At 40.5% G+C, this 14,757-nt stretch overlaps 1 protein-coding gene across 1 annotated transcript in view; it reads left to right on the forward strand.

Annotated features, from left to right (window-relative positions):
• The window catches only part of LOC149468694 (cofilin-2-like), a 36,677-nt gene that overhangs the window by 16,882 nt on the left and 5,038 nt on the right, over positions 1-14,757 (forward strand). The window contains exons 2-3 of the mRNA XM_089669792.1: positions 7,313-7,584; positions 12,045-12,121. Of these exons, the coding sequence (XP_089525918.1) occupies positions 7,313-7,584; positions 12,045-12,121 (349 nt within the window). The remainder of the gene's footprint in view (positions 1-7,312; positions 7,585-12,044; positions 12,122-14,757) is intronic.

A 14,757-nucleotide genomic window follows, 5' to 3' on the forward strand; every position in this document is an offset into this window, starting at 1 on the left:
CTCAAAAAGGCTGTTCCTGCTTGCACTACCGTGGGATGAAAGAGTGTTTCAGGGGAACGGCTATCAGCATTGTCACATCTGATTCTCAAACCCGTAGCTAGCCAGGCAGCACCTGCCCACACCCAGTCCTGTCCAACTGCTTTATGGATTAGCAGCCCTGCCTCTGTTTCTGCCACCCTTCCACTGTGAGCTGCAGTGCCTGGGGAGGGGGAGGATGTGAGACACAAAGGCTTCATGCACACTGCATCGCCTTCCAGTCTCAGAGGAGTATTTCATATTTTATAAAGAATTGGCACCTAGCCCCTCCTACTATAGCCATCATCTCATGCCTAATGGTTATGTTTTGGCTCGCACCTTCCACCCATTATTTATAATACAAGAAAGCTCACCACATCTCCAGTGCCAAAAAAAAATTAATTTATTAATGTATCTGTGAGATTTTTTTTATAAATATAAACTGATTTACTATGAAATGTAAAATTTATGGAATGTTATTTTGACTTAAGAACACACTGGACTTTTTTAACACTGCTGTTGGGGATGTCTGGCCTTTTCTTTTTTTTTTGCCTCTAAATGCCCCTGTATGTTAGCCTATGTCCTTACACATACAGTTGCAAGAAAAAGTATGTGAACCCCTTGGGATTACGTGGAGTTTTGCATGAACTGGGCATAAAATGTGCTCTGAACGTTATCTAAGTCACAACAATAGAAGAACACAGTCTGCTGAACATAATACTACACAAACATTAGATGTTGCCATGGTTTAATTGCACATAACATGTAAACATTCACAGTGCAGGGAGGAAAAAGTATGTGAACCTTTGGACTTAATAACTGGTTGACCCTCCTTTGGCAGCAATAACCTCAACCAAACGTTTCCTGTAGTTGCAGATCAGACCTGCACAGCGATCTGGAGTAATTTTGGACCACTCCTCTTCACAAAACTGTTTCAGTGTAGCAATATTCTTGGGATGTCTGGTGTGAATCGCTCTCTTAAGGTCATGCCACAGCATTTCAATCGGGTTGAGGTCAGGACTTTGACTGGGCCACTCCAGAAGGCGTATTCTGTGCTGTTGCAGCCATTGTTTTGTTGAATTACTTGTATGCTTTGGGTCATTGTCCTGTTGCATCACCCATCCTCTGCAGAGCTTCAGTTGGCAGACAGATGGTCGTACGTTTTCCTGCAAAATGTCTTGATAAACTCTGGAATTCATTTTCCCATCAATGACAACAATCCGTCCAGGCCCTGAGGCAGCAAAGCAGCCCCAAACCATGATGCTCCCTCCGCCATGTTTTACAGTGGGGATGAGGTTTTGATGTTGGTGTGCTGTGCCTTTTTTTCTCCACACATAGTGTTGTGTGTTCTTCCCAAACAACTCAATCTTGGTTTCATCTGTCCACAGTATATTTTGCCAGTAGTGCTGTGGAATATCCAGGTGCTCTTTTGCAAACTTCAAACGTGCTGCAATATTCTTTTTGGACAGCAATGGCTTCCTCCGTGGTGTCCTCCCATGTACTCCATTCTTGTTTAATGTTTTCCTTATTGTAGATGTGTCAACAAAATGTTAGCATGTGCCAGAGATTTCTGTAGGTCTTTAGCTGACACTCTGGGATTCTTCTTTACCTCATGCAGCATTCTGCGCTGTGCTCTTGCAGTCATTTTTACAGAACGACCATACCTAGGGAGAGTAGCAACAGTGCTTAACTTTCTCCATTTGTAGACAGTCTGTCTTACCGTGGACACATGAACATCAAGGCTTTTGGAGATACTTTTGTAACCCTTTCCAGCTTCATGCAAGTCAACAATTCTTGATCGTAGGTCTTCTGAGAGCTCTTTTCTGCGAGGCATGGTTCACATCAGAAAGTGCTTCGTAAAACCAGTAAACCCAAAACAGGTGTGTGTTTTTTAAGGGCAGGGCAGCTGTCAGCAACACATCCAATATAATCACACTGATTGGAGTCAAGGTTGGCTCACTCCTGGCTCCAATTAGCTCTGGGAGAAGTCATTAAGCTAGGGCCTCACATACTTTTTCCTCCCTGCACTGTGAATGTTTACATGTTATGTGCAATTAAACCATGGCAACATCTAATGTTTGTGTAGTATTATGTTCAGCAGACTGTGTTCTTCTATTGTTGTGACTTAGATGACGTTCAGAGCACATTTTATGCCCAATTCATGCAAAACTCCACGTAATCCCAGGGGGTTCACATACTTTTTCTTGCAACTGTATGTATATAAAACAATTGCGGGCATATCCTTTTTTCTAAAACTGCGGAATTTGCCACCCTTTTTAAGTTTCTTTTCAGTACAACAGGCTTTAAAAGGTTACAAGAAATTACATTTTAACGTGGATTTGAGACAGGCAATTACCCCTCATTTGCTGGAGTGCTTGGGTTACGCTACATCTACTGTGTGTTTTTCCCATTTTGAATCCATATTGTTTAGATCTGTCTTTTCTTTGGCTTTTTTTGCAGCGTTAAGAATTATTATTATAATTATTATTATTCAGGCTTTATATAGCGCCAACAGTTTGCTCAGCGCTTTACAATATAACGGGAGACAATACAGCAACAATACAGTTTAATATAAGAGGGTTAGGAGGGCCCAGCTCCTTGGGGCTTACAATCTAAGTGATTTTTTATTTACTTGCTGCTAGTAAGAACTATCATTCTCAGCTGCAGTTTCAAGATATTTTTATTCATGATAATTTTTTACATCTTTTTATTGGTAAATCAAAAAAGAATCGGCTTGGCAAAGGTTTTTGGATAAGGCTTAATGAATAAAGTGGTTCACCAATTTGTCCTGTAACTCAGATGAAGGATTATTTGCAACTCTGAACTTCCTCAGGTACTGTGCTTTTTATACATGCTGACGGTTCTCCTCTCACGAAATATCAATTTAATAAGGTGCGTAACCTCCTTGGCGGTATTCCCGAGTGTAGCTCGGGGTAAAATTTCAGTACCAAGAGCGGTAACCCCGAGCTACACTCGGGCTTACCATGCGGCGTTGCTCAGGGAGTCCCTGCAGCACTTACCTTGTCCTTCGCTCCCACGATGTGTCCCCTGCAGCGTCCCCGGCCATCTCCTCCTCCGGCTTCCGTGTTCCAGTCTCTGTGACGTCGGGACGTACAGGCGCCGGAACCGGTGGCAAATTTGAAATTTTTTAAAAATGTCATTTTTTTAAAAAATTATTATTATATAGTAAAACATTGCTGTTTCAATGCATTTCACATATATTTTGTCCCTACTGCTTTGTCCTGTGCCCTGCCTACATTTTGACTGTTCTTTCTGTCTGGAAACTTAGAAAAATCCATGGCGTCCAAAAAGCGTCCCTTTAGGTCAAAATCTGTTTTAGACCGGCTAGAGAACAGTGATAGTAAATCAGAACTACTTGCAGAATTGCGTGATAATGATGCAGGGGGGAAATTCATCATCAGACACTGAAAATGATTTTGCGACTTTGTTCAGTGATGTGCGAACTTGGCGCTATATTTCAAATTTCAGTGTTTTTGGTTTGATTATATTATTGAATTCAATTTATTATTATTATATTATTATTTTTTATGAGTATTTATTAAGTAAGTAATTACTAAGAATTGCAGGCCTACAATACATAACACCAAATTTCCATGCAAAAAAATGGTACCGCTTTTGGTGCAAAATTCCTGACATAATCATACCGCCAGGGAGGTTAAGAAATGTCTTTATAAATTGGAATTGTCTCACATAAAAATATCCTCTCATTCATTTCATATAGGAGCAGTCACAGAAGCTTCTAGGTTAGGTTTAGATGAGACAGTTATTAAAAAAATTCGAAGATGGAAATTGAATTGTTTTAAATCATATATCAGACCTGATTCTTACCATTAAAGTATTTAGGTGTCGCTTGGGTGGTCTGGATATTGGGACATTCCTTCATCAATTGGTTGCATGCCCGAGCTGCCAACAGAGTGGACTTGATATTTCGCATAAAAGATGACGTTCAGTTGTTACACTCCTATTATCCAAAGATGGTAATTGTTTTCTCAGAAATAATAGCATGTTTGCGTTGGTTGAAGACATTGTCTCTTAAACCATTTGAAAAAATTTGTAAAAGAATTAATAGGGCTATTCATAAAGTTTTGAGGCTGGTTAATGGGTTTTCATATTGTCATTTGGAATTGGAAGGTGGTTTTATTAATCTGTATAGAGATGACGGCATACATTTATCTGATATAGGTTTAGATATATTGAATGCTGACCTTCATACTTGTTTCGAATTGGCCGCGGTGTGGGTAGTTGTGTGACAGGTGGGGTTTGTTTACCCCCCTGTCTAATGGTATGGTTGATAAGTGTTGTGCTAATAAGTACAGCTTGAGTCGTAGTGGCTAAGCTGGGGCTTTGAGTAATATTAATTTAAGTAAAAATGTTTTACAATTATTAGTAAGATAATATGTAAAAATAAAGAGTTATTATAAAGAATATTTACACCAATAATAAAATAGCCGTGGCCAACTTAGCACCAAAACAATAAGAGTTGTGGTCTTTTATTGTTAAAGAATAAAGAATACTGCCTACAGTCCCATGGTGATTCCGACAAAAAATGTATTTTAATCTCATATACAGAGAGAGAGAGTAGACTACATAATATAGAAATTCTCGACCAATTTATTAGGAAAAACAAGGGTATATACTCAAAAACAAGAAAAGAAAACAATCTGTGGAGCTAAGCAGTAACTCTCTCACACCGGCTCGGAAGGGCAGCAATTGTAGTGATCTGATTGCTTGCTTTCCTTGTTTGTGTGAATGCCCTTTGTTTCCTACTCCAGACCACAGTGACAGGAAGTGATGTACATACAGTAGTTATACATACAACTATGTATAACAGTAGATGGCAGTAGATCCTTAAATTAGATGTATACTTATATTAGTCACAATTACATTTCTATTATCTATCCAGGTAGATAGGTTTTTCCCCTTTTATGATGATAACATTGTACTGCATAACCCTCTTCCAGTCAGTAGGGGGAGTTTCAAGTCTAGCTAAACCATAGACATAATGCAGAGCGCCTGGGATCCTGGGAGGTGTAGTTCGAAGCTGCAGCCATGTATTGGTACAACTGAACTACAGGCCCCTTCAAGTCCATACTGCACCAATACCAACTCTGAGCTGCTGTTGTATCAAATAATTACTATCTCTGGCCCACTTCTCTTCCACCTTGCACTGAACTGTATTGCACCTTTTGCTATTTTACCACATATAAGTTTAAAGAACCATCATAAGTGCACCAGTGCTCATTTTTAAGGGTCCCAATATTAGCCGGCAGAAGATGATCTATAAAGACTGCCTCTATTATCCATCTTGCAAGCCTCACTCATTCCCCTTCACTGTTTATGTTGCTTAGTTCTGGCAGTGCCTATCCAGTCACTTTCGGCCTAGCATAACCACCAATGGTGTGCACTGGCAGTATAGCCCCTGCATTATTAGATCAAGTAGCATTACTGCTTTCTGTTGCATTCTAGGTGGCATTGCTACTGTTTATGCTGATCTGAGTGTTCTATGCCATTTATACTTAGCCCTCACTGTTAGCCACTCTGTATGCTGAACTGTGTTACCACAATTCTTGATTGGTTATTAACTTTACTGAGTAATAACACATTAGGTTTACCCTTGCTAACTGCTTTGGTGCCTGCTTTCAAGATAGTGCTATTATTGGGTGATACGAATTATTTGGCGTGTTTCATTGTTACTTGCTTTTTGCTTAACCTGGTGTGTCAGAGGGGCTGACGCCCTTGAGGAGGTTGCAGCAAAGAACCGAGTATCCATCTTAACCAGGGGCTCTTCAGGGGTAGCATCATGCAGCACTACCCCCTTGGGAGTTGCTGAAGTTTTGGGTCTACCTATAGTCCTACACAGCCAGGTAACACACATTTCTCTCAGTCAGACTTGCATCCAGGAGATAGAGACCAGTCTTTGAGCTTGATTTTTTTGGATTTTATTAGGGGAATTGAACTTGGATAGGGTAAGGGATGTACTGAATGCCCAAGGATAATGACAACAAAGGACAACTCCTTAGCAACTATGTACAAGTCTCTACAGCAAAAATGTATCTCCTATAGTACCACCCTAGATGAATCCTCTCCTCGTCCAGCTGTACTGAGTGAATCCCTGAGCAGGGTATCCAGTGCCTGCCACTGCAGTGTGAACAGTCCCGTGTAAAAAGCTAATCCAGTTTCCCACCAGAGTACTTATTTCCATTTACTTGCCCAGTGGGTGCAGGTTTCCTCACTCAGTCCTTCTCCTGTGCTGCTGGTGGATTGGTGGATGCTACCAGGCTTTCTGGCTGGGTCACTCCTTCCCTGCTGCACAGGTGATCCTCTCTTTGGGGGCCGGTGATGTCTGAGAGCTTTCCTCCCTCCAAGGTCCACTGCCTGTAGGTGAGCTCCTCTCCATCTGGGCCTCCTCCCAGGCTCCTGACCTCCAGCCTCACTTCCTCTCCATCTTCCACCCGAACTCTCCTGCTTCTGGGCAGGCTCAGTTACTCTTAAAGGCTGTCCTGGCCCCTTACCAAGCCTCCTGTTGGGGATTGGCAAGGATTCTCTAAGATTACAGACCAGCCACTCCTCAACTCCGCCCACTGCGTCTAGATCTTTCTCCAAAGTTCTAGTGCAGGTGGGAAGTTCCAGAAAGCTGTTCTGCAGAGCCTCACAGCTCTGACCACAATTTGACCCAGTTAGCTATTACACCCAATCTGCTACTCAGCCCTGCTAGCTAACAATAGGATTCTAGCTCCCCCTAGCTGACTAGGAGGGTGCTACAATTACAATTAGCTTGTGTTTTGTTGTAGTCCTGCTGAAAGGGGAGTTTTTTCTGACCTCCAAAACATCTTGGCTGTTTTTTTTAGTGTAAACAAATCAATTAATTTGGATTCTTTTATCTTTTGGTCTGGTACTCCTTCCATTGGTGTATGTTTTTTTCTGGTAACTGCTGGGTACCCACAGGAGAGTAGCCCTCTTTGTTGTGAGCAGCCTAACCTGAGCCAGTGAGTGTCCTTTCACTGTTTTGTATGAACTCATATTAAAGTAACAGCACCTCTTGGATGCTTTTTTCTTCATTTCAATTGAAATATGACTGCTGTCTAGTTGCAATAGATTGCTTTTTAGTTAATATGTCTGCCATAAGTGACATTTTCATATGGTAAAAACTTTGTTTTTTATTTATCAACATTACCTTTATAGAAAGTCAACCAAATTAAACCTAAACTGAATGAAAACTCAAGAGAGCGATATGCCATGATCTTACCAATGACTATACACATTGTTCTCTATGCAGGCATCAGGTGTCCAGGTTGATGATTCTGTTACCCTCTTGTTCCAAGAGATGAAGTTGAAGAAGTCTGGAAAGAAAGCCGTTTTCTTTGGCTTCAGCAGTGATGAAAAATATATCATTGTGCAGGAGGGGAAGGAAATCTTGTCAGATGACTGTGCAAATTTTTTCCCGAGGTTGAAAGCTCTTTTCCCAGAAAACAAGTGCTGTTACGCTTTGTTGGATATTCATTATGTTACTGGGGAATCAAAGAAGCAAGACCTGATATTTGTAATGTGGTAAGTTATTGGGAACTAACATGCATGCAAAATGTGTTCTTTCCCATGATGGGCTAAGGTCTGTTTTTTAGTTTGTAAACCCAACATTTAATATTCCTGATATGTGCCTGCTGTACAATGTATGAAAACGTATCCTATTTTCTTTGTATTTCCTTTGTGTGAAACCCCTGGTGTTCCTGCCAGTCCCCCTGCTTTTCTAATAAAACCTGACACGGTAAACATGGTAGTACACCATGGTCAGTTCTCTGGCTATGCTGGGAACCCAGCTTGCTCGTCTCCAATTATCAGACACATCCCCCCTGCCTGCTCAGCCTTTCACTGGGAAGATGAGTGTGCTACTGTTTCTCCCCCCCAGCTTTTAAGTAGTTTAGAACAGTGGGAATGTGATCACTTATAAAAAGGGGGGGGGGGTTAGTATTTATAATTTTTATTTAATAACTATACATAAATGTTTTGCCTTTTATTTTGATTTTAAAACTGTGTTGTTTTGCACGGGGAGGGTTTACAATCACTTTAATGCTGCCCTAGGCATATATGAATGATGATATTTTTTGTTTTTTTACAGACTACTTCTTGGCATAATCAGTGCTGCAGGGTTATTATTGCACAATGTTATTTAGAATGCAATGCTGACAATATACTCTCTTATTTCTCTTAATAAAAAACAAAACCCTAAAGTGTCCATTAATTGAGAAACCAATGGTAGCTGGGTATTAAAGTAGAACTTAAGGCAAAACTTTTTTTATTTTATTTTGGATAGAACAAGGAGAGCTATAATCCGTCAGATTTTTTTTTTCGCCATCTGTGTCTCACTACAGAGATTTCCTTTACTTTCTGTCCCATAGCCAAACAGGAAGGGAAAGGAAATCCCTGCAAATTAAGGGAATTTATGGGGACCCCCAGGTCACCAGAACTAGTAAAACGTTAGAAGAGTTCCCCTCTGTTACGTTTCTGGAGACAACCCAAAATATGGGATTTTCTTTTACTTTCACTTTCAATAATAGTAAAGGACAAATAGAGAGGGTGAATCTCTGCAATAGGGACACAGACAGCAATAAAAACTGACAAGCATCAGAATCCCTCTGCATTCTTTCTAAAACTAAAAAAAAAGTTGTAGATATACTTTAAAGTTAAAGTGAATTAAAATTGTAAAGTCTTATCTTCAAGACAACAGTAATAACCCTTCAATATTCCGTAAACACTTCTACTTTAAATAATTCGTAAAATTGCTGATAAATGCCATTTTTCTTGTTTTGTTAGTGAAAAACACGTGACCGCTATGTAACCTTTTCTTCCACATGCTCCGAGGTATGGGGGCGCTTTTCTGAGTCTGCCACTAAAACTACTAAAAGCAGCCCAGTGATAGCTTACACCTTCACTAATATGGTGGCTTTCACCATACCTCTAAATCCACTTTAAAAAAGTAGTATTCCTCACCTAAAAAAAATAAAAATAAAAAAAATCTCCTGCCGGGTATTGGCATAACGTGCTAGTATGCATCACATACTAGGATAGTATGAAGGACTTACCTTAAAACAAAGCACTCCAGTGGCGCACTGTCAATGCTTCAGAGGCTTCCATGTTCACCCTTTTTTCCTTCTGGGTTCACGGTCTCTGGCCGTCTGACTGGCCGAGCCGCAATGACACCACTCCTGTGCATGCACGCAGGAGTCCCGGGCCAGGGCACAGTGCTCTGAAGAAACAGCACGGATATGCCATTCCTTCAGAGCGCATGCGCTGGCTCTTAAGAGTGAATATCTCCTAAACGGTGCATTTTTAGGAGATATTCATTTTACCTACAGGTAGGCTTTATTATAAGTCTACATGTAGGTAAAAGTATACAAAAAGAGTTTACTGCCACTTTAAGTTGGCTTGGCAGAAGTGTCAGAATAGTTATTACAAAGCCAAGCCTGCACAGATGCCTCTTCAGTGCCCTCTAAGTAATTTCAGCAAGAGTATCTGCCTCAGCTGTCAAGATAGAGTGCCTTTTGATCTCACCCTGTGCACCCTATTGTTACTTCACTTCTGTAGCATGATAAGGAAGAATTCACAAACAGTATGGACACAACCCCTGGTATTCTTCACACCATTCTCCAAATTATAGAATCCCTCCTTCCTACCCAACAGTCCCATTCCACCAAGTGGTGTATTTAGGTTTTTGTGCTGCCCTAGGCAACACAAAAATTGGTGCCCCCCCCGCAGAAAGAGTCTGACATTGACCATGAACACATTACAATTCCTCCTGCGCTCCAGGACCCAGGCCGGTGGCGAGTAGGTGAAATCAAACCCAAACGAAATGACCACCAGAGCATGAAAGGTCGTGCAGCTCCAAAACAAGGCTGGGGAAGCCCAAACAATACTGCAAAGTGAAAAAACCAACCTTGCGCATTACCTCAGTAACCAAAATTTATTAGTAAAGGAATGGTACTCACAAACAGCGAATAAAAACAGGCATGTAAGTCCTCCAAGGGACTTCAGAGACAAGAGGCCAGCACGAATCCCATCATGGGGGTAGACACTCAGTCCACTGACGCGTTTCAAAGGTCGTACCTTCTTCCTCAGAGCCCTTTACTAATAAATTTTGGTTACTGAGGTAATGCGCAAGGTTGGTGCGCTTCTTGTTTTTTTCACTTTGAAGTATTGACCATGAACACCCCTGCCCTCCACCCGAGCCTTCCACTACCACTGCCCCCCATACACAAGCCACCATCCCCCATGGCGAGATAGAGAAAGGCACTCACCTTCACAGCTCCGGACATCCTCAGGAACGAGAGTCGGGCTGTGCATACACCGTCATGAAACCCGCAGCCTCTCTCAGAACCCACTAGGTCCCCATACCACATGTGTCCCCTCTTCCATCCCTTCTTCCAAGGGGCAGTGCTGCCCCCCTCCCTGAAAAATGCCACCCTAGGCAGATGCCTTGTTTGCCTTGTGGTAAATACACCCCGGATTCCACCCACAAACCAATCAATAAGGCTCGCTCCACTCTGGCAACACAGTACACTCTTATTTTCACATTTGTGCTTCCCTTCTCCCATAGGAAGAAAGCCTAAATAAAACCATTGGATTAGTAGTCTACAAGTTATACCTCTACTGCTCTATTGGATGAGATGATGCAGTGGAAGACCAATGTACAGTAGATGAAATGTCATGCTCTGTTGACAGTTGTATTCTGACATGAAAAGATTAAAGACTAGCCAACAGTGAATATTAAACATTAAGATGCACAGAGCCACCATAGCCTATGGGCTAGTAGGGGTTCAGTTTTTCATCCAGACATTGCAGTACTGCACCAGCTCCCCTCCTGGTGACCCTAGAGCCATTTGCCTCACATCATCACACTTGTTACAATCTGATTGTATGGTCGCCTTTAGAACTAACAACAATTATGTAGTGTAAGGGTCTGCCTGATTGGATATAAATATTATATAGATTTGTCGCATGTGAAGCAGTTGATACAACTATTGTACAGTCAGATATTATCATGCATAGTGAGTTTTAGGGACTTGAAAAGATTTCCTTTTGGGTATAGGCAAGTACAATTACATGTAAAAAAGTGGGGAATGGTGTGCTCCAGCCTACCAACCCAGACATTACCATGACCTTGAAAAGTCTATAGAGCCTCTACGAATATTCTTATTGTGTGAGGACGTAAACATTTTCTCATGTGAGGGCAGTTTACCTTTACTGAAGCCAAGCAGGCTCAATCATATAAATATTTCATGGTGCGGGAACACAGAACATAGGATATAATAAAAATAAACTTTTATTTTCACTAGATGTTGCTATTTTAATGACAGATATCATGTACGTATTGATGTCCATAAATCATTTATATTATTTCATTTGTACAGTATGTGTGGAAGTCTCAAAACCTATTTATAAAATTTGAAAATAAGAGAAAAAAAGGCAAGGCATTACCGGTGGACACTACAACAATTTCAGATAACACATCCAGCAACAGAGGGCAGAGCAGTCCTTGTATTACTTGTCGGTGAATTTGTGACACTATGCTATACAGGCAGTTATGGGCACCAGAACATTGGTCACTTGGGTGATCCGAACCTTATTTATGATTCTTAAAGTCGTAAAATGTAAATTCAATATACGTAGCAGTTTGGCATGTTTAGATTTGTATTGAAACATTTTCACTGCACTACACTAAACTACACTGCATGGTAACCCCAGGTCTGAGATGCTGTGTGCTTATACAGACAGTGTACTGAGATCCAAACGCCAGGCATTTTTCTTTTCTTTCCAGTTTTGGATATTGTGGGGAAGAGTAAAAAAACGTGTAGCGGTGTGTTACGGAAGAAAAGGTTTTGCTCTGCATGGAGAAAGCAAGAGTTATGATGCCACATGACATATTGTTTGAACATTGCTTTTCACCAATTATTTGATTTTCTGACATTTTAGTTTTGGGTGATTATTTTTTATTAATATACTTTATTTATCTACAGGGCTCCAGAAGATGCACCTATTAAGGAAAAGCTATTATTTGCAAGCTCAAAACCCTACTTAAAACAAGCATTCTCAGGTACAAGGGGAATCAGATTACATTAGATAACATAATTATTCATAATGCCCAACTCTAAATAAAACATTTTTTGATAGGTTCTAAACCTTTCTCACTCTTTGTCATTGTTTTATTGATCTCCTCATCTTGGCAGAACAGGCAGTAAATGAGATTCTACCCACTTCTTGTTTATTTGACTTGTGTTTGACAGAACAGGAAATTAGGGTCAGTCTCCAAACATTCTGTCTATGTCAGGGGTCTCCAAACTTTCTAAACACAGGGCCAGTTTATTCAGACTTTAAGAGGGCCAGACTGTGGCCAGTAGGAGTGGAAATTTTCCTGGCATCAGTAAACATCACCACATAGGCACCACATGGTATCATTGTGAGGAATAGTACCCTATTGTTGGTGTCAGTTGGAGAAATGGTGCCCAATTGTTGTCACCAGTTGGAGAAATGGTGCCCCATTGTTGGCATCAGTTGAAGAAATGGTGCCCCATTGTTGGCATCAGTTGAAGAAATGGTGCCCCATTGTTGGCATCAGTTGAAGAAATGGTGCCCCATTGTTGATGTCAGTTGGAAGAATAGTGTTTCGTATCAGTGGGAGGAATAGTGCCCCAAGGGCCAGATAAAGACAAGTGAAGAGCCGCAGTTTGAGAACCACTGGTCTATGTGACTGGTGTCAGAACAAGAATTGAGGGGAATCCCCCCCACCTCTGAAGGTGACACAGAGAAGTTGATTTATTAAAAGCATATAGACTGTTTACTTTGCAAGTTCATTTGCACCTTGCAAGAAAATTTTCCACAGAGCTTAGTGAATGAGGTAAAACTCTGCTGACTTCCATTATCCAATCATGTGCAAGCAAAAATGCTGTTTTTTTTTTACATGTTTATTGCATATGATTGAGTATTCTTTGCCAAGTGAAGCTTTACCACATTCACTAAGCTCTGGGGAAAATTCCCTTGCAGAGTGTATTTGCCTTTACTAAATCAACACCACAGTGTAATAAAAGCACATTTTCTAGTGTAGTGAAGAAAGATTAGAGCCTTTGTCAGGCTTTTAATGCTGTCACTGCCTCCATGAGGGAAATTTTCCATCACTTTCTGTCCAGGTGATGGGAGGCAGAAATAACAGGAAGTAAAGGGAGATGTCGCCTAACAAAAAAATAAAGGTAGAATGTAAAGCTGACCAAATTTAATAAATAGATTGAAAAAAAACTCATTCCATTCCTTCCTTGCGAACATTGTTGCTGGAAGTAATTTCTTAAACAAGGAAAAGCCGATAAGTTGAACAAGCCTTACTCTTTTTATTTTTTTTTTTTTATATATAGGCATTCTTCACATTGTTCTCAACTATGGTAATGTTGGTTGAAATCCTTCATAGGGTCTAATCCAAAAAACCAACATAAACAAAATAGAGGAGCAAAGTAAGGACTTCACCCTTTAAGAATTCTGTTTGCTATGGACAACTCAAGTTCTTAGTTTCTTTCTAACTTTGATGGCTCACCTCTGAAATATGAAATACTAATCGGGGAGCTAAAAGGAAACATGTAGATAAACTTTAACAAACAGTGCTGTGCAAGACTCATGTGCTATGGACAGGGTTAAAAACTTATATAGTGCATAACATATGTGTAAATCCTCCTTATAAAGTGCATGTAACAACCAATGTGCAAATATCACAAATACAATATAATAGTTTTGCAATATTTAACTCCCACATGACTGTTCAAATCCTTATGAATTGTGCAAAAGTCCTCTGTTTAAAATGTCAATATATTCTCATTCGTGCAACCTCCTGCCGTGTTGAAAATGCCTTCCCCACCAACACACATATATATTCTCACCTCCTGTATTTGACCTATATGTATTTAGGTCAAATAGCGCTTTTCCCTTATAACCCAGGTAGGTATGTTTTTCTCTTTCTATCCAGTCTCCGTCACACTCTAATCCAGATTGATCTTCCTATTCTTTATAGAGCATATCCTCCAAAAATTCAGAAAAATGCACATCATAGTGTATCTCTTGCATCCACCAACATTTATTAAAAATAAGTTGCACTCAGATAAAAAATGCCCAACTGGGACACTGCAGTTTAACAGCCTGTATTCACTTTCCAAGTCCGGCGTTCTTGGGTAACTCATAAGATGGCGACTTGCAAACTTCCAGTAGTGCGGCTGGACGTCATCGGCCTACAATATGTGGTACATCACAACACGTGACTTCATAGAACCTGAAGAGAGAAGCCTAAGCTTGCACTAGGTTTTTTGTCCTAAATGGACTCAAAAAGTTGTATAACTAATGGGGGTTTTCAAACTGTCTAGTTTTCTCCACTACCATGCACAATATACCTAAATCATAACTTCTGACAAAATCCTTTTCATACCTTTAGGGTCCTACATAGTCCTTTTTCAGTGCAATTAGGTAACATCTTTTTTCTACAGACTTGCTAAAATGCCTCCCCTTTCTCTTCCTTGGACAGCACAATTCCTGGTGTATTTTCAGCTATCACCAAAATCAGCAAGGTTACCAAACAGATCAGTACCGGTGTTGTATCACTGCCCCCTCTACTTGCTTGTGTCATTCACAAAGGTTAACCTGTAATGATGCTGCTATTTTTTAGCACAGCATTAGATGGACATTAACCAATAAGAATTT

The sequence above is a fragment of the Staurois parvus genome, unplaced genomic scaffold (assembly GCF_062004578.1).
Source record: "Staurois parvus isolate SC_StPar_1 unplaced genomic scaffold, SC_StPar_1.0 ptg000081l, whole genome shotgun sequence".
Lineage (NCBI taxonomy): Eukaryota > Metazoa > Chordata > Amphibia > Anura > Ranidae > Staurois > Staurois parvus.